At 31.3% G+C, this 20650-nt stretch overlaps 2 protein-coding genes across 8 annotated transcripts in view; one reads left to right on the top strand and one right to left on the bottom strand.

Annotated features, from left to right (window-relative positions):
* The window catches only part of LOC111414946 (sodium/potassium/calcium exchanger Nckx30C-like), a 154290-nt gene that overhangs the window by 122486 nt on the left and 11154 nt on the right, over positions 1-20650 (bottom strand). For 5 of the 7 annotated variants that reach the window (XR_011640967.1, XM_071197722.1, XM_071197718.1 and 2 more), the window contains exon 2: positions 18095-18118. The exons of the other annotated variants lie outside the window; for them this stretch is intronic. Coding sequence is in view for 4 of the 5 variants with exons in the window: in XM_071197722.1 (XP_071053823.1) it covers positions 18095-18118 (24 nt within the window). In the remaining variant the exon portion in view is untranslated. The remainder of the gene's footprint in view (positions 1-18094; positions 18119-20650) is intronic. 7 annotated transcript variants of the gene reach the window in all.
* On the top strand, positions 1853-12892 carry LOC111414951 (uncharacterized). The gene is made up of 3 exons (XM_023046419.2): positions 1853-2021; positions 2079-2261; positions 12659-12892. The coding sequence occupies exons 1-3, from the start codon at positions 1938-1940 to the stop codon at positions 12836-12838; spliced, it is 447 nt and encodes a 148-aa protein (XP_022902187.1). The 5' UTR covers positions 1853-1937; the 3' UTR covers positions 12839-12892.

The raw sequence follows: 20650 nt of genomic DNA, 5'->3' as shown, positions 1-20650 counted from the left end.
AAAAAATTTCCCATGTTGCAATTTTCATTGATAATTTTCAAAATTGGCTATAAAATTAATTTCTTGAAGGATCCATGTGGAAATATCACCAATTATTAACTAAAGTATCCCCTTTTTAATGCAACAAGCCGTTTTGAAAAATCGCTTTTAGTTTTCGAGAAATAAATTTTTGAAATAATCGACAATTTTCTCGAATTTTGCAATTTTCGCCGATTAAGTTTTAAAAATTCGTATAACATCCAGTTCTTGGAATATGAGTATGAAAATTTCCCAAAGTGTTAATAAGAATGTGTCTTTCCAATGAACCAACACGTTTTGAAAAATAACTTTCAATTTTTGAGAAAATAATATTTGAAGTTTTAATAAAATTTCCGATGTTGCAGTTTTCGATGTTTTAAATCAGCATCAAAAAAGTTCATTTTGTATCTTGGATCCAAATAAGTTGACATATCTTATCAGCATTCTTCTTAATTTCATTTTTATTCAAATATCGCAATAATGTGGCAATATAAATTATAACCATAATGGCCACTATTTTCCATCACTATTTTCAACCCATATTGTTGTCTGCAATATGATTTCTACATAAGCATCTTTCCCTAAATCAGTATCATGGATTTATTCATTGAAGATAAGCTGTTCAAGTACTTTATTTGTTGCGATTTTTTAATACTGTTAACAATAAGTAAGTGTAAAATGCTTTATAACAAATTTGTTAAAAATATTCATATTCTGACACAACTCCACATAAACGTAACCTAATTTAAAAAGCTGATATAAGCAATGAGTTCTAAATGCTGGACATTTAAAGAGTTAAACTTCTTTAGTCAATGCTTATCTAATTATGTTGCCTCATCTATATATTTAGAAAGTCACCGGATAAGATAAAACCGCATAGTCTCTAATTAGTTAGGTAATGATAATTCATTAATTATTTATTACATCATTCTGCCATCATTGTCAAAATAGTTACAACACCTATCTCTGATTTCTTTAGCTTCCACCAAATCCCTTGTAATTATAATTACCATTACATTATTATTTATTGTTTTCTTTTTATGTCAAAAGCACGGAATTTCTTGAATTATGACAAATTAAAGATTCAAAAGTTAAATGTTTGCTAAATCCAAAAAAACATCCAGCATAAAAGCAAATTAAAAAACAAAATAAATTGTTATCCGTTGCTTGTGATTACTTGAAGAAAGCTAATAGCGAGTTCATTTAATTTAAACACCTCTCTCAATCTCATAGATAAATCTTGACGTTACTTAGGTCAATATTACCTCAATTGCTCCATCGGGATCGCCGTATGTATGGAGTTCACTTTCTCCATAATTCCCAAAATGTTCGTGTGGTTTATTCAACGTTCTGCACCGTTTGGATAGTGGATTTCCGTCTACCTGGTACCATCATGAAACTGACCCTTAGGTATTATTACTTGAGCTTTTAGCACACTAAATTTATAATTATAAATTAAACGTACAAAATGAAATAAAACGCCGTAAAGTTGATTTCTTGAAAAGTATAGTTAAAGAAAAAAGTATCGAGGGTGATTTGGGAAAGAACTAAACCCAGATCAATCTTGTCAACATGTAATCCGTTAGCTGGTGCTCTACGCTTAGATTAATGGCTTTTGATAAACGTCGTCGTAGCTTAGATCGATCGACCAGAAACGTATTGCACTGGACCAAACTACACCAAAAAAATAAGCGGAAAGAGAATACGGAGAATTTCTGGGGGATTTGTCTTTCAACTCTTTAGCGATCAATAAAGTCAAAGACACTAATTAATAGTATGTTGTATATAGTCTTTAATGTGTTTTGTTTTTATTTTATGTCAATTTTTATTATTAATGAAATAATTTTAGTGACAATTACAGATCTTCAAGTACTTACTATTTATCTTATTTTTTCTAATATTTCAAAAGTGTTTGAATAATGAAGGTCACTACCGCGTTTATTACGCCCGTTGCGGCTATGGAAAATATGAAACTAGGAATAAAAAAATTCGAAAATCTCTCGGTAAATATTTTTCAAAGTATTATGCGTTTAAATGCTGAAAAAATTGTATTCTTTTAGCCAACGTTCGAGGTTGATTTGGTAAACGACATCACTTATTTTAATAAACAAGAAAAAAAAGCTGAACAATCCGCTTACGATTTATTTTTTGCTTACACAAAAATGTATCCGTTATACGATCCCAGAAAAGTAAGAGAAAATAGGAGATACGAACCAGATATTAGAGAAAATATATATAGACAGGTAAAAAGTATTTATTTAAAATCCTACTTAATATTAGAGATGTTATAAAGTACAATTTTTGGTGAACAGGTACAATATGTTCTTGCTCCTAAAAAGTAACAGTTATAAATAACTTTTACAACTGTTCCTTCGTTCCTTTATTCCTCTATTCCTAATTATATAGCATAAATCCTCAAAATATTAAAATAGGATGATTTTAATAAAATCAATTATAACCGAAATACTAAAACTGGTGGAGAAAGACGTTATGAATAAAAAATATTCCTAATGCATCAAGAAATCATAATCCATACCTATTTCGTATTTATCTATTATCAATTATCACTTTCTAATGATATAGCATAAAACACCAAAAGGTCAGAATTTGACCATTTTTTTAGCACAATCAACTATAATGTAAGTACTAAAAGTGATGGAGAAAGAAATTATGAATAAAAAAGATTCGTATTTGATCAATTAATCAGAAATCAGAATTATTTCATATTTATCTATTACCACGTTTTAGTGATATAGCATAATACCACAAAATGTCAGAATTTGGCGATTTTTTTTAACACAATCAACTTAACGTAAGTACGTACTAAGAATGATAAAGAAAGACCTTATGAATAAAAAATATTACTAATGCATCAATAAATCATGATCCAGAATTATTTCATATTTATCTATTACCACTTTTTAGCGATATAGCATAATACCACAAAATGTCAGAATTTGACGATTTTTTTAACACAATCAACTATAACGTAAGTACTAAAAATGATGGAAAAAGACGTTTTGAATAAAAAATATTCCTAATGCATCAATAAATCATAATCCAGAATTATTTCATATTTATCTATTATCACTTTTTAATGATACAGCATAAATTCCCAAAATGTTAAAATTGGACGATCTTTCTTAATAAAATTAACCATAACGTAAGTACTGAAACTGATGGAGAAAGAAGTTATGAATAAAAAAGATTCCTATTTGATCAATTAATCAGAAGCCAGAATTATTTCATATTTATCTATTACCAGTTTCTAATCATATAGCATAAATCTCCAAAACATCAAAATTGGACGATTTTTCTTAATAAAATTAACTATAACGTAAGTACTGGAACTGATGGAGAAAGAAGTTATGAATGAAAAAGATTCCTATTTGATCAATTAATCAGAAACCATATTAATTTCATATTTATCTATCACCAGTTTGTAGTGAGATAGCATAAATTACAAAATGTCAGAATTGGATGATATTTCTTAATAAAATCAACTCTAACGTAATTACTAAAGCTGATGGGGAAAGTCCTTATGAATAACAAATACTCCTAATGCATCAAGAAATCATAGTCCACATTAAGTTCATATTTATCTATCACCAGTTTGTAGTGATATAGCATAAACTACATAATGTCAAAATTTGACGATTTTTCGTTATAAAATCAACTATAAAGTAACTACTAAAACTGATGAAGAAAGACATTATGAATAAAAAATATTCCTAATGCATTAATAAATCAAAAACCAGAATTATTTCATATTTATCTATTATAACTTTTTAATGATATAGCGTAAATTCCCAAAATATCAATCTTGGACGATTTTTCTTATTAAAATTAACTATAACGTAAGTACTGAAGCTGATGGAAAAAGAAGTTATGAATAAAAAAGATTCCTATTTGATCAATTAATCAGAAACCAGAATTATATCATATTTATCCTTTACCACTTTCTAATGATATAGCATAAAACCTCAAAATGTCAGAATTTGACGATTTTTTTAACACAATCAACTACAACGTAAGTACTAAAAGTGATGGAGAAAGACGTTATGAATAAAATATATTACTAATGCATCAATAAATTACAATCCAGAATTATTTCATATTTATCTATTACCAGTTTCTAATGATATAGCATAAATCTTCAAAATGTCAAAATTGGACGATATCTCTTAATAAAATCAACTGTAACGTAATTACTTAAGCTAATAGAGAAAGTCGTTATGAATAACAAATATTCCTAATGCATCAAGAAATCATAATCCATATTAAGTTCATATTTATCTATCATCAGTTTGTAGTGATATAGCAATAATCTGCAAAATGTCAAAATTGGACGATATTTCTTAATAAAAGCAATTATAACGTAAGTACTAAAACTGATGGAGAAAGACGTTATGAATAAAAACTATTTGCAATGCATCAATAAATCATAATCCCTACCTATATCATATTTATCTATTACCAGTTTCTAATGATATAGCATAAATCACAAAATGTTAAAATTGGACGATTTTTCTTAATAGAATCGATATTCCGAGTACATCAAGAAATCAGAAACCAGAATTATTTCATATTTATGCATGATGCATTAAGAACTGCCATTAGGAACTGTTATACAATAGGACAATAGTATACAATGTATACTATACTTAACCTGTAGGTACCTATTATGTATATAATTTGAGTACAGTAGACTCAAAGTAGTACAGTAGACTGTTATCGTTAAAACCAAGGGTTCAAATTGTTATTTTTTTCGTTTCAATTAAAAAAATATATCGGTTCAGCTCCGATTTTCATTTCAACAAAAATAACGATTTTTCCTTTTCGGTTCAGTTCCGAGGGATAAATTGAAAATTTTTTTTGTAAGGAAATTATTTTCCCATACTGAATAACAAGTAACGTTGAGATGGAATCATTAAAGTGTATAATACTAGTAATTAGTACCTATAATTTTTTAAATTTAGTCACTTTTCCAACAACATACAAATACTTGTTCCAAAGTAACAGTTATCACCTCTACTTTATAATACTTATATATGTATAATACATATAATACTTTATTGTTATTACGAGACGGTAAAAAGGAAGAAAACTGTCGTGATTAAAAAAATCTTTATAAAACAACGTAAAAACGAACACTCCCTAACAGAGTTAAATGTAAATTTTGCGTGTTACGGTTCCCTTAACAAGGTTTGGGCAACCTAATTTGGTTAACGATTATTTTTATAGTAAAGTCGTAACGTTTAGATAACGAAATCAAGAAAAACAAAAAAAAATCTACAATCGATATTAAAATCATGTACAAAAAAGTTATTATGAGAAACACTAAAAAAATATGCAGATTAGGAGCCACCTAATCTACATATACAGGGATGAGTTTTTATGTTTTTATTAAACATAGTACTTAAGTAAATAATGAACGAATCAATTCATTCAACTTAGTACCAACCATTTACGAAGGAGTAGTTTATTCAAGAATTTCATATCTTATTTCGATATTGCCCTGAAAACTGGAAGAAACACTAGGTTACTTTTATCATTCTGAGTTTTTGTATTGTTAAGAATTTCCAACGTGAGTTTGTTGCGATGTCGAAATGTTTCAATTGTGAATCTACTTTAGAAGATAGAAATGCGATGGATAGTGCCAAAATCGAACTTTAGAAAACATGGAGAAGATATTTTATTCATAAACAACTATTCATTGATGCATAGTAATAATAAATGTGCAAATCAGATTCAGTACAAAAGTAGGGTTTTGAGATAAAGGGATTTTTTTTAACTCTGAAATGTCTTAAATAGTAGTCGCAACTCATTGCTTAGAAGTTTGAATACATTGAAATAGATCAAAATTGATTTTATCAGTTTCAATACATTTCATGTGATGGCAGAGATTTAGAGTGATGAAGATGTAAAAACAATAATTAAATTTCCAACTTACTTCGATGAAGCAGAAAGGAAGGTGTGGAAATTTTTGTTCAAACCAAGACTTTGCCAACAGAAACTTGCCAAAAATATTTTAAGGAACTCTATTCAGAAATCATTGCAATCTCTGAAGAAGATGTTGTACACTTACAAAATTAAAGATCAGAAAATCTTGTGGAACTAATAACATAAATAAAGGGGTTGCTGAAGTATGGAAAGCATAAGTATGTATAGAAATGAGACGCAATTTATTTCCTGATTGAGCATTAGTCTGCTTGAGTAGGTTTTGTGTTATCCTCGTTTTCTGTCATGTGTCCGTACAGCTTTTTGAAGAACTTTCGGCGTTATCTTTGTAGTCTGTATTAACTCGTTTACAGATTTCTTTCAGTTTCTCAATAACTACTTTTCTTACTAGTTTTTCACTACATTGTATTCTTCGTATGTTATTGTGCTTGATCTATTCTGTAAATATAATCTTCGTTTTTCGGCAATTAAATCCTTCACTCCTTGAGTGAAGACATTTCCTGATGTGACTCTTCTCCCTAATGCTTCCTCTGCTGATTTAATTCTAGTTGAGCTGTTGCAGTGTCGTCGTGCTGAGTGATTCTATGTTTACTTTACTCGGCAGACTGTTGAGAGTTTCGTATGTAGGAGTAGACTTGCTCTGTTATAGGTTGCATGATCTTGGCTAGATACTTTTCAAGTTTTCGAAATTGGTAATTCGTATTGTGGATTTTAGACAGACCATAAAGTTTGGGACACCTGCTTGATTTTTCCCGAGAGATTAAGGTTTTCTTGATCTCGGGGTGTATTGGAGATGCCGCTATTTTTCTTGCTTTCCAGATAAGTTCTAGGGTGTCTTGCTGCTGGTTAGTAAGCTGTCCCTTCTGTAACGTTTGCCCCTTTTCAGGGAGAACCAACAAGAAGAACGGATGAAATCTCGGATTTACTGTTTTTCTTTGTAGTTGGTCTTCTTGCTGGCTGGATTATTTCTTATTACTTCTTACTTTTGCCGATACAAGGTTGTGGTCAGTTCTCCAATTTGCATATAACAAAATTCTCACGTCTAATATTTTACTGGAGTGAATGTTTTTATTTGTGATGATAGAATTTATCATTGATTTTTAGCCACTTGTACTTTAGAAAATGATTAACCCTGGAACACTACTTTTACAGTATTTCTAATGAATTTTGTCACAAGTCGACAGATAGCTCCGCTGTTCTGTGATTTTTAGTAGTTTAAACTTGGGGTAACGTTCTTTATTTATGTAAGTACGTTGTGAAAATTATTTATACAAGAAAAATCAAACTACAATAGTTAGATAAAAACTAATGACTGATGAGGTTGAAGAAGAATTATCAGATACTCTTCTGGTGGACGAAAGAAGAGACATGTGTTTTTAAATTCTGATTCTGAAGTAGATAGATTCCGTTAGCACATCCAATAAACCATGATCCATCCAAGGTAAAAAGTGTAAAAGCTCCAAAAAAACTTGCAAAAAAAAAAAATTCAAGTAGAGTGGCGAGAGAGGACGTCTTCATCGTATCCCTAAAAGAAATCTTATAGTACATCTACCCAGAAACAAAAAAGGAATAAAACAAGTGAAACCTGAGGCATGTTTTAGATTTGTAGTCAATTGTCTCAAATTTTATGACAAAGATATTCGAGTGCAGAAAAGATTGAATGACAAATTGGCCCTTTTTCGAGAAATATGTGAACGTTCCATGAAGAAAATGAAACAATTATACGTACCTTCAGAATACACAACTATAGATGACCAGCTGGTTGGGTTCAGAAGGCGATGCCCTTTCAAAATGTATATCCAGTCCAAACCGGACAAATACGGGATAAAGATGTCATGTAGCTACATGACATAGTCATCATACTCAGGAGTCCATTACTGCGAAAAATTCACTTCTTCTTTTCGTGGAGCCAATAGGAACTTAACTATGTCGATAGACACAGCAAAAAACCTTTTACAAAAAATTATAGAAGTTGTTACTCTCAGAAAAAATAAAAGGAGATTTCTCCATCATTCCTGAACATAGAGGGACAGCCCAATTCTGTGATATTCTGCCATAGTGGTCACCTTACCTTTTTATCATACTGCCCCCCAAACACGAAGAAGAAGTGTGTAATTATGTTATCAATAATGCATGGAAGGCAGGATGAACGAAATTCAGTAGTTCTCTCGGAGATCATTCAATTTTATAATAGTACTAAAGGGGTGTTGACACGCTAGACCAGCTATGAATTGTCATTCATATTCATGTAGGAGGAAAACTCGCCTTTCTGCTTATTTTAGAACTTACTTAACATAACCGGATACAACTCTATGGCACTGTTTCGAACTTTGAGAAGGGACAGAAAGGGGCATTGATAAACATCTTTACACACCGTCGGACCGCCCTAGAAGCAATTCAGACCTACACGTGTGAATCTGTATAAATCATAGAATGTACCGATAACCTGAGAAAACTCGCCAGGGGTAGTAAAGTTATCCTATAATGGATTCTAAGTCACAAAGACATGGAGGGCAATGAAAAGGCGGACAAGTTGGCCAAAGAAAAACTCGGCTGTGGACTACAAAAAAGCATAAGTGGCTCGTAATTAGGTAAACAGGTAATTCATCATGTGAGGTGTCAATGGTAGCCTTGTGTTGAAAAAAATTCCAAGACACAGACAGGCGAAAAGTATGATAAGTTCATCGCAAAAAAAACCATAGAGGTTTTATGCCTTAGCAAAGGGCACCTAAGGCATTACACTATCATAACTGTAAGTCATAGATCTATTATCATATATCTTTGATGAAAAATATTACAGTGTAATATACCAAATATTATAATAGTTTAAATATGACCATATGATTATAACCTTATGTTCTCGTCAACAGAACATATGATATTTGGCGTCTGAGAAGTTCAATAAACAGTAGTTGCCACAAAATAATCAAAATTGTCAAAAGTAATGACATTTGAAACATAGTATACTGCAAAATAGAATAGGATTGACCAGTTGGTGTGAATCTAAGTGTTACAATAAGGCGGTTCCATGCTTATACTGTTTCAGAAATGAATATTTTTCTTTGAAATCAATTTGTATACTTTAGACGCCAAGAAACAAAAGCTCTCCTCATCCATTCTTAAATAGTTTTCGTAATGTTTTAAGTCTTCACTTTTCAGTTCTCTCAAGAAATGATTTTCAATTTCCAAATTATTACCATTTGCTACCCAAGGCCTAATCCATACCCGTTTTTCCTTCTTTTTACGTTGCTTTTTCAACAATAAACATATTGTAGTTATTGAACTCAAACAGGCACCAAAACCAAAAAACTGTTGTTCATTCATTTTGTATAATAATGTGACGTGTAGTGTTCAGGTGTGTTGATTGACCTTAACGTTTTTGGAAGCTTACTGATAATTGCAATACCTCAATTAATACATCCCATTCCAGATTGATTCTATGGGCAGATTTTGTTTGATAGAAATTTACTATCACATTGACAATCGAAACAGAAAACGTATTAATACACCATATAGTATCTAATCTAGTACTCTAGCATATCTAATCTGGTGAATCCAATTAACCCAACCCAACCCGATGTTATTTGGCTGTAATTTTTTTACAAATGAAGAACACAAATATTTGATAATAGATCTATGACATAGAACAGTGATAATATAATACCAGCCTAAGGTCGCTCTCAAGTTTCCGGACCTCACGTCCCTAAACTATCTTCTCTTGAACATTGGCCAAGTTGAGGATCAAACTTGTCGACTTTGCAACGACAAGTTAGAGACTGCTGAATATATTCTGTGTAACTGCATCGCCAGAGGTCGCTTGAAACACATTTTTTTTGCCTTACACCTATTAACATAAATGAGCAAGACTTTGGAGCAATACTAAGGTTCATCAGAGACCTAGATCTCCCTAAACCTTTAGAGGGCGTAAATTACAATAGATATTATAGGTCGCGATTTATTTTAGTTTTGCTTCTCACACAACATAACATAACCCCATCTTGGATTTTGAATCCCTCTTCTTTGGATTTGATTTTTTGACCTTCCATTATTTTCACTAAAAATTTTTATTTATGATTTATTTCATTATGATGATGGTGTTCTCAATTGTTTCATAATTAGATTTATTTGACCGTAAGTGTATTAATTATAGAAATAAGTTTTTTATGTAAAATATTATTTTTAACATATATGAAGATTCGGCTGAGGATGACTGTTTAGTCGAAACCGGTACCGAGGAAATTTAATAAAAAAGCAAGAAAGAAGTTATTTTTCTTTTATTTCTTAATTATATATAAATCTTGCAACATGGATTCTATCACAATAATAATATAGGTTCTATCGAGAGGGAGTGCTGCAGATGATAAAGCAATATTGCAAAACCAAAATGTTGAAATTGTAACTAAAAAATTTGCCTTAGACCTACTTAAATCAGAGATATTAAGACGTTTGAAAAAGCAAACCTTAAAAAGAAAAATTCGTGAAGCTATTATTAATATTTTATATGCGCCAATGTCTTTGGCCATATAATCTTTGGGTACTTTTCTAGTTTATGTATGATTTAAGTACTGTTTTATATTATTTTGCAATAAAACACTGAAAAGAGTCTATTTTTATTTGGGCTACACCTGTACCCTAAAATAGTAGACCCGTTAGTGCAAGTGTAGCATTGCAGGGTTCACGAAAACTTTTATTTATAGTCTCTTCATTGAACCTGTTTTTGTTGCCAGGTATAACCTCGTTGCCAAATTTCTTATTTAAGTCTTCTAAGATTATGAATTCATCCCTTTTCTGTACTCCAGCCAATACAGTTCGCAAGTTGTAGTAGAATGTGTCTATCTTTTCCTTTGTTTTGTTGGTGTACTGATAGCTTACTGATATTTGCAATACCTCAATTAATACATCCCATCCCCGATTGGTTCTATGAGTAGATTTTGTTTGATAGAAAGTTACTATGACATTGACAATCGAAACAGAAAACGTATTAATACGCCATAAAGTATCTAATCTAGTACTATATCATATCTAATCTGGTGAATCCAATTAACCCAACCCAAACAGATGTTATTTGGCTGTATTTTCTTTATAAATGAAAAACTTTGATTCTGCTTTTGGATTATGTTTATTTGATGTCTTAAATTTTTGGTCATTAAGTCACGAAAATTATTTCGGCCAAGTAGCCGCTACCAGAATTGATGTCAATAGGTTCTCGCATTCTTGGCAGATATTCTCTTTGAGGGATTCAACAGTCTGAGGTTTCACGATTTCAAAAAAACTTACAAAATGAAGTCTGAAATAGTTAAATCGGGCGATCTTGTCGGCAATTGCAAATCGCCAAAACGAGAGATAAGGCGACCCGGAAATGCAGCCTTCAGTATTTCGGTCGTGGCTCCTGCAGTATGCGTTGTTTCTATATCACGTTGGAACCACATGTTCTGTAGTCCTAATTCATCCAATTTAGTACTGCTCTCCATAGTAATCGTTTGGCCACAGCCGCGATATTCCCAGCAGAATGGCTTTTCCGAGGCCGGCCAGACCTGGCAGCATTTCGTATTGTCCCATACTGTTCAAGGAGAGTGGCTAAACGCCGCAGTATTTAAATGAAAGAATTATTGCGCTTTCTTGAGGAGTATAATGATCCATGTAACGTGTATTTTGTATCAGTTTATTTCACAAATATCAAAGCAGAATTGACATTTGCAAAAATTGTAGCATCTTACGATAGGGTGATGACTTTTGCACCACCTTGTAGAACCAGTCATACGATAACCACACCAAAACCAGATAAAAAGCAACACAACCAATAAACGCAACTATATGTTAAAATGAAACTTCACCAAAGATTCAGATCGATAATTACTGCTCCTAATGGTTGAAATTATTATCATCAATAATCATCAAAATAATAGTATCATTACTATAGATAGGGTTATTGGTATTGTTCCATCACTTTTTGAACTAAAAATTCCAATAATAGATGCAATTTTATAAATAGTAAAACGTTTTTCAATATTTCCGGTATCATTAAAATATAGTTAATTCCTTTTCCATTTGTCGTGCCCTTCAAATATTGACTAATATGTTTTCATTCGAATTAAATCGATTCTTTTGTAATGACCTCCACGTGTGTATATTTTAATAATTTTATTTATAAAATGTGGCGTTAATCATATCGAGTTATTTTCGTTTTCAATGCCAACAATCAGAACAAATAAAAATTTGTTCCGATTTTATTTTTGTTAAAATGTCAAAGAAATCAAAGAATCATGTGATACTTTTTCATATTAATCAAAAAATTCTTTCTATTTATAACTTAATAAAAAGATTTGATAAATCTTGGCCTAGTTTTGATATTATATAGAAGTGGTTGGGCTATCGAAAGCCTTCACACGGTGAGCCATTTTTCGTAGAATTAAGGGGTAGTATATGCATAATTCGAAAGGGCAATCTTTGTCGTGCTACTGAACTGGGTCAAACGAACCCCATCGTCGTACAAACCGGCCACCACCAATGCCAATATCGAGACAGAAACGATCGATACATCGATTTTATATAAAAATAAAAGATGCAGCTGTAATTTCGCAAATCCGGAAATAAAGGATGAAGACCTCAAATTTAAACGATTTTATTCAATTTTTGATGTATTATATTTTTTAATATATTAATTTTTGTTGTGTTAAAGGAAGCAGCTAAAGCTGTTACAGCAGTGACATCTTTTAATTATGGAAAAAGGCCACCGTATGATATAGATTCAGGATTCTATCATAGACGCAATCAAATCGCTGGGTTCTATAGATCAAGACGCGTCATATGGGGACCTGAAGAATCAAGATACACTGAAGATGCTGATAAAAGTATTTAAATTTTCAATGTTTGTTTTTATTAAAAAAGGAATTAATAAATTCTTAGTATCGTATCTTAAAGATTATTTCTAGTCTAAAGAAAAATACTCAACAAGACATCATCACCAATTAAACATAAAAATATCTTAAAACTACAGTAAAATCTCGATATAACGGATTAACACGGGAAAGGTAATAATAGCCAACAAATAATAGCATTAGAAGGTATAGTGGTATCAAGATACACAACTTGATACAAAACTTCTGGGAAAATTCCATCTAGTATACATTCATTGATAGCATCTGTTAACGGTTTTGCTATTTCGTCTCGTATACTCTTTTCCTTCTCTTTTTTACGTCTTTTCTTAGTATCGGGTACTTCTTTTTCAGGAAATATACGATTGAACGAATTTATGAATGCGGTATGGAACGAGGACTAACCAAGATGAGCATCTGACCATTGCGTCTCACGAAGACTCTGATTGAATTCAAGTATTTTCTCTGTTGTAATTAATCTTATCTTTTTCATATTTGTAATGTTTGTGATTTTTGTTGTTACTTTAGCAATCTGCTCAATATGATCAGATAAGTGTGGATTTGTAGTTTTTCCCTCGATGTTTATTAAATCTGTAAATATATTATCTATGCAGGTTGCGGATCCTGGTGATACTCTAGAAAGACTGGAAAAGATGCCTTCCATTCCAAACATATTGAATATATTACAAACCGCCATGGAATCTTGGTTGCTATGCCTAAAATTTATGTTAAAATCTCCAGAAAGTAGCACTCTATAATTAGGATACGTTTCTGCAATGTATACCAGGTACCATTTCAGTTTTTCCTTGAAGAAGGTGATCGATATAGACAAATAACAATAATGTTATATTTTTTCAGGGTCAGCTGTAATTTCTATATCCTTTTCCTCACAGTAATCATCTGTACTATGCACTGGCGTGGACTGGATTGAATCTTTTATTAATATTAAGACACCGCCATGCTTAAACTGTTGTCTACAGAAAGATGATCTCAATATATTCATTGTTGAGGTGTCCAGCCAATGTTTAGTGATTCATGCAACTTCGATATTTTCTAATTCTATAAAGCAATGTTGTCCACTAATTTTTGATCAAGATCGACTTTTTATATAAATGTCTTGCCAAGATCGACCGAAGGGTTTAAAGTAACCTTCCCTTTTTTTAGCTCTGAGGCTCTGAGTCACCACTGATTTAGAGCTTATAAATAAAAAATGGTAATAATCGAGTTCAATCTTTTTATGGATCTAGTCTTTATGGTCCATTACTAAGGTTTTATGTATAAAAAATATTTCCCCATCGCTTTTAGTTTATGAGTTATGATTGAGTTAATTTTCGAAAATCAACAATTTTAATGTTTAATCGCTTTAGAGCTTATAAATAAAAAATGGTAATAATTGGGTTCAATCTTGTTATGGATCTAGTCTTTATCGCCCATTACTAAGGTTTTATGTATAAAAAGTTTTCCTCCATCGCTTTTAGTTTTTGAGTTATGATTGAGACAACTTTCGAAAATCAACAATTTTGATGTTTAATCGATTTCGAGCTTATAAATAAAAAATGGTAATAATTGGGTTCAATCTTGTTATGGATTTAGTCTTTATGACCCATTACTAAGGTTTTATGTATAAAAAGTTTTTCTCCATCACTTTTAGTTTTTGAGATATAATTGAGTTAATTTTCGAAAATCAACAATTTTGATGTTTAATCGATTTAGAGCTTATAAATAAAAAATGGTAATAATTGGGTTCAATCTTTTTATGAATCTAGTCTTTATGGCCCATTGCTAAGGTTTTATCTACAAAAAATATTTCCCCATCGCTTTTAGTTTATGAGTTATGATTGAGTTAATTCTCGAAAATCAACAATTTTAATGTTTAATCGATTTAGAGCTTATAAATAAAAAATGGTAATAATTGGGTTCAACCTTTTTATGGATCTAGTCTTTATGGTCCATTACTAAGGTTTTATGTATAAAAAATATTTCCCCATCGCTTTTAGTTTATGAGTTATAATTGAGTTAATTTTCAAAAATCAACATTTTTAATGTTTAGTCGATTTAAAGCTACTAAATAAAGAACAGTTATAATTGGGTTCAATCATTTTATGGATCTAGTCTTTATGGTCCATTACTAAGGTTTTATGTATAAAAAGTTTTTCTCCATCGTTTTTAGTTTTTGAGTTATAATTGCGTTAATTTTCGAAAATCTACAATTTTGATGTTTAATCGATTTAGAGCTATAAATAAAAAATGGTAATAATTGGGTTCAATCTTGTTATGGATTTAGTCTTTATGGCCCATTACTAAGGTTTTATGTATAAAAAGTATTTCCCCATCGCCTTTAGTTTTTGAGTTATAATTGAGTTAATTTTTGAAAATCAACAATTTTGATGTTTAATCGGTTTAGAGCTTATAAATAAGAAATGGTAATAATTGACTTCAATCTTGTTATGGATTTAGTCTTTATGGCCCACTACTAAGGTTTTATGTATAAAAAGTATTTCCCCATAGCTTTTAGTTTTTGAGTTATAATTGAGTTAATTTTTGAAAATCAACAATTTTGATGTTTAATCGATTTAGAGCGTATAAATAAAAAATGGTAATAATAGGGTTCAATCTTGTTATGGATTTAGTCTTTATGGCCCATTACTAAGGTTTTATGTATAAAAAGTATTTGCCCATAGCTTTTAGTTTTTGAGTTATAATTGAGTTAATTTTCGAAAATCAACAATTTTGATGTTTAATCGATTTAGAGCTTATAAATAAAAAATGGTAATAAACCGGTTCAATCTTGTTATGGATCTAGTCTTTATCGCCCATTACTAAGGTTTTATGTATAAAAAGTTTTTCTCCATCGTTTTTAGTTTTTGAGTTATAATTGCGTTAATTTTCGAAAATCTACAATTTTGATGTTTAATCGATTTAGAGCTATAAATAAAAAATGGTAATAATTGGGTTCAATCTTGTTATGGATTTAGTCTTTATGGCCCATTACTAAGGTTTTATGTATAAAAAGTATTTCCCCATCGCCTTTAGTTTTTGAGTTATAATTGAGTTAATTTTTGAAAATCAACAATTTTGATGTTTAATCGGTTTAGAGCTTATAAATAAGAAATGGTAATAATTGACTTCAATCTTGTTATGGATTTTGTCTTTATGGCCCACTACTAAGGTTTTATGTATAAAAAGTATTTCCCCATAGCTTTTAGTTTTTGAGTTATAATTGAGTTAATTTTTGAAAATCAACAATTTTGATGTTTAATCGATTTAGAGCGTATAAATAAAAAATGGTAATAATAGGGTTCAATCTTGTTATGGATTTAGTCTTTATGGCCCATTACTAAGGTTTTATGTATAAAAAGTATTTGCCCATAGCTTTTAGTTTTTGAGTTATAATTGAGTTAATTTTCGAAAATCAACAATTTTGATGTTTAATCGATTTAGAGCTTATAAATAAAAAATGGTAATAAACCGGTTCAATCTTGTTATGGATCTAGTCTTTATCGCCCATTACTAAGGTTTTATGTATAAAAAGTTTTTCTCCATAGCTTTTAGTTTTTGAGTTATAATTGAGTTAATTTTCGAAAATCAACAATTTTGATGTTTAATCAATTTAGAGCTTATAAATAAAAAATGGTAATAATTGGGTTCAATCTTTTTATGGATCTGGTTTTTATGGTCCATTACTAAGGTTTTATGTATAAAAAATATTTCCCCATAGCTTTTAGTTTTTGAGTTATAATTGAGTTAATTTTCGAAAATCAACAATTTTGATGTTTAATCGATTTAGAGCTTATAAATAAAAAATGGTAATAATTGGGTTCAATCTTGTTATGGATTTAGTCTTTATGACCCATTACTAAGGTTTTATGTACAAAAAGTATTTCCCCATCGCGTTTAGTTTTTGAGTTATAATTGAGTTAATTTTCGAAAATCAACAATTTTGACGTTTAATCGATTAGATTTGTCCACTAATTTTTGATCAAAATCGATTAATCTAATCTTTTTATCGTCTTGCTAAGATCGACCGAAGGGTTTAAAGTAACTTTCCTTTTTTTTGCTCTTAGGCCCAGATATTAGATATTTCAGATTCATGATTTTTTTCAGATTCACTGCTACAAAGTTTAATTTAATTACATCAATTTTATTTTTCATTGATTGGACATTAAAGTTTAGAAATTGTAGTGTTTCCGTTTTATTTAGTGAAAATTCATTGTTTTGTTTTTGGTTTGAAGCTATATTGTCTTGCTGATCCGCGCCAGTCGTTCTAAAAAAGGATTAATTGCTACACCTGCTGGCCAGAAATCAGGGGTTGTTATTACATCACTCCCGTCTGTTGGTATCGATATTTTAAAAGATGAATATTCATCCGGGTACTTGGAATGTAATTTTTCGCAACGTGCATTTGTAGCATTTTTTTATTTCAAATAGTCTAAAATTTGTTCAACAGTTGTTGCATTATCAAGGCGATACACGTGGAAATGCCTATATTTCATTTTCTCTTTCGTTGTTTGATAATTTTTTACCATCTTGTCATCTAAGCTTTGTGTATCTAAGCTTTTTCCTGCCATTTCTCGTTCTCAGCTTCCTTTGATGCTGAGGTGATGCGATTACTAAGTTGAATGCATTTTTCAATAATGTTTGGCGTCATCTGTTAGGGTTCGATTTAAAAAAATTAAGTTAAGTACGGTCTTGGAATAGTGAAACAGCCTGTATAGGTGAAAATCATTTTAATCGATGCAGCTTTGACGGTAATATTATATGATGACATAAAAACTTTTTTTTTATTTTTAACAGTAAAATCACTATCTTCCGTCCCTGCACTATTCACTCACCCTGTATAATATCAATAAGATGACTTAAAAATATTCTGTACGTTATATCCGAAGTCCGTTCTAACGAAGTCCGTTATATCGAGATTTTACTATATTTGATAAATCATGCCACTCCAAATCTTTTCTATTTTTTATTAATTTATTTTTTGTTTTAGGACATAGATTGAAAATCATGCAGATCATAAAAAAAGATTCTTAAATAAATGAAACAAAAAAAGCATGGTACTAATGAGTACTATCCAGGACAAAAGCTAACGAACGGTTTCTTTTTGAAAACGAGCTTTAGAAATGCATATAACACAGTGATAATATAAAGGGCGAAAGAAAGTAAAATAAAAGGAGGAGGCGGTGTAAGGATTTAAAAGGGGTTTTTGAGAATAAAGACAGCTTTGGAAATGATGCACTCACCAAAGTTTGTGCAGCAGCTTGGTGCTGGAAAACAACGAAGCACAACGTTTAGTAACAACAACAAACAACAACGTAAAGTTTTATTTTTTGAAGGCGAAAACTAAAACTTAGTTCATACGTTAAAATAAAAATTTAAATGGTTTTTTTGTGTTCGAGGAAAAAGTAAAATCATCAAAGTGAAAAGTTACATAAATATTTCAATACAACAGCTTGATATTCAAATTTTGAAGGTTATAATTTGAGTTGATAGTTTCATCTTTATTGTTTCGATTTTATCATACGAGATGTCGCAAATAAACAGAAAACTTTAAAACGATAAAGCCATGTAATATCATTAGGGTCACTAAGACTCCAACAATTACGTTAATTTAATATTGTACTTACTATAATATTGGTGTAAACTTTTCTCTCCTTATGTCGATAAGACGACGCGGTTTGAAAATGTAGTGTTTCTTCTACTTCTCCGTCTACTCGGTACTTTACCTAATTCAATTTAAATATTGAAACCGCTTGCTCCATACAATTTGTAATAGTTATCCGCAATGTCATGTTGATGCAAAATTTATATGCAATGAACACAACTGTGTTGAAACAAACGCTATCTTGTCTAAACCATTCATAGTAGAAGCAAGTATGCAACGAATTTGCCTTGAATCAAGTTTTTGATGATTGGAACGCATCTGGGTCTGATAATTGCAGCAAGCAAGGAACAAAATATAACTATCGGCAAATAGTTATTCATATTTCGTGGAAGGTGTTCCTTCAAACAGTATATTCTTTCCAAATTAAACAAAAATATGCGGAAAAGATTTGGGCAGGCTATCATTTATGATTTTTCAATGCTGTGTCCAACCTTCTCTGTCCTTCTCATCAAGCCATGATGTTTCTGGTTTTTGGACCGAAGTATACCCCTGGTGTTTCTATCTTGCTCTTGGCCGTCCCTTAGATTTCGCTCCTTGCATTCTCCTGTTAAACAGTTGTTTCGGTATCTTTCCCTCTTGAATCCTAACCACAAATCCTGCCCATTACAATCTCTAGATCTTGATGAACTTTGTGAGCATAGTAGCTGTTTTCTCGCCTATTAGGCCTACAATCCTTCTTAGGATCTTCCTCCCGAAGATGTCTATGTGGAACTAAAATTAGAACTAAAACTAGAACTGAAGTGACATCGAGGTCACTTCGAACCAAGTTCTGAAGAAGGTTGCAACATGGCATCCGAAACGTCAAACCTTTTCTTAAAAGACACATGGCAAAACCCAAAAGTTTCTAGTGAAAACCTTCGTGATGTCTATGTTATTTGCTGGTTTCTGAGTTTCTGGGATGTTGATCTCACAGTCATGTGTCATGATTGCAAACTAACAGAAATTGTGTCATTATGGAAAAGTTAAACAACCACAGTACACGGTTAGATGACTGTAACGAAGATGTAAAAGAACACCTAGCTTTGGCTAAACCGACTAGAAATACCAAGGTCTTGAAACGTAGATATTAAAGAAGATGTACATACAAGAAAGTTTCTGAGATGTAGATGTACAGGCTGTTACTTAGAGTGTCATGGACGAGCCGCAGTACAAGCGCTTCAATAATGAAGGAACTAAAGATAAAAGATAGATTGATCAAGCTGATTAATAAATCCTTTCGACTTTGAACACCTAGCAAGCCAAACCGAACTGATAGAGCATCTTGATGTTGAGAGAGAAAATGGAGGGCAAAAGAGTGCGCGGAAGATCACCGATAAGATGGATAGACAGCCTGAGGAAACTGATGGGATACTCTCTTGAGGCTAGAAGGACTAAGGAGGAGGAAGATCCCAATCTTTTTCTTATTCCTTTGCTTATTATTTCCCAGACTTGTTTCACCTGCCTCCTATCCTGCCCCTCCAACTTATTTGACGCATTTCGATGAATCGTTTAAAGATTCGATATTTAACTCCTTTCTTATATGTGTCCCTCGCCCACCTTTGATATTTCATCTCACCCGCCTATAATTTGTTCTTTTCTCAATTTGTAAGTACCCAGGTCTCACATCCTAAGGTAAGAAGTATTGCTCTAATTACTTTGTATGTATTCAGTTTAGTTTTATTCGATATCTCTTTTTTATTAATAAATAGACAGAGACTATAAAGATTTTCTGAAGAATACAACCTCAAAAATTCGTGTAGCTCAAAATGTGAAGGACAGTAATTCAGATCAAAAAATAAACTTGAAAAATGGTACAACGAGCCAAAAACGCATTAACCTACAAGATACACTAAGCAAATCATGGACACAATCTGCAGTATCGTTCAATATACGGATATAAATACCTGCCCTAATTTCAATACTCTTGATCTGCTTGAGCGGTGTCTAGCTCTACCCAAAGCCTTCTATCTTGGTGTGAACCTAATAATCTTGCGATGAACACGTCCAAAACTGAGTCATTGACGTTTGCTTTACGGAGAATTCCTCCAAATCTCACTCAGCCGGTTACTTAAATATCTGATACTTGATTCCAAGCTAACGTGGGAGGCTCATGTGCTGAGCTTGGTCAAGATGTTGAATAGGTGTATTTTTTGCC

The sequence above is a fragment of the Onthophagus taurus genome, chromosome 7 (genome assembly GCF_036711975.1).
Source record: "Onthophagus taurus isolate NC chromosome 7, IU_Otau_3.0, whole genome shotgun sequence".
Taxonomy (NCBI): Eukaryota; Metazoa; Arthropoda; class Insecta; order Coleoptera; family Scarabaeidae; genus Onthophagus; species Onthophagus taurus.
Note: the sequence above shows the minus strand (reverse complement) of the source record. Positions and strands in the feature narration are given on the sequence as shown.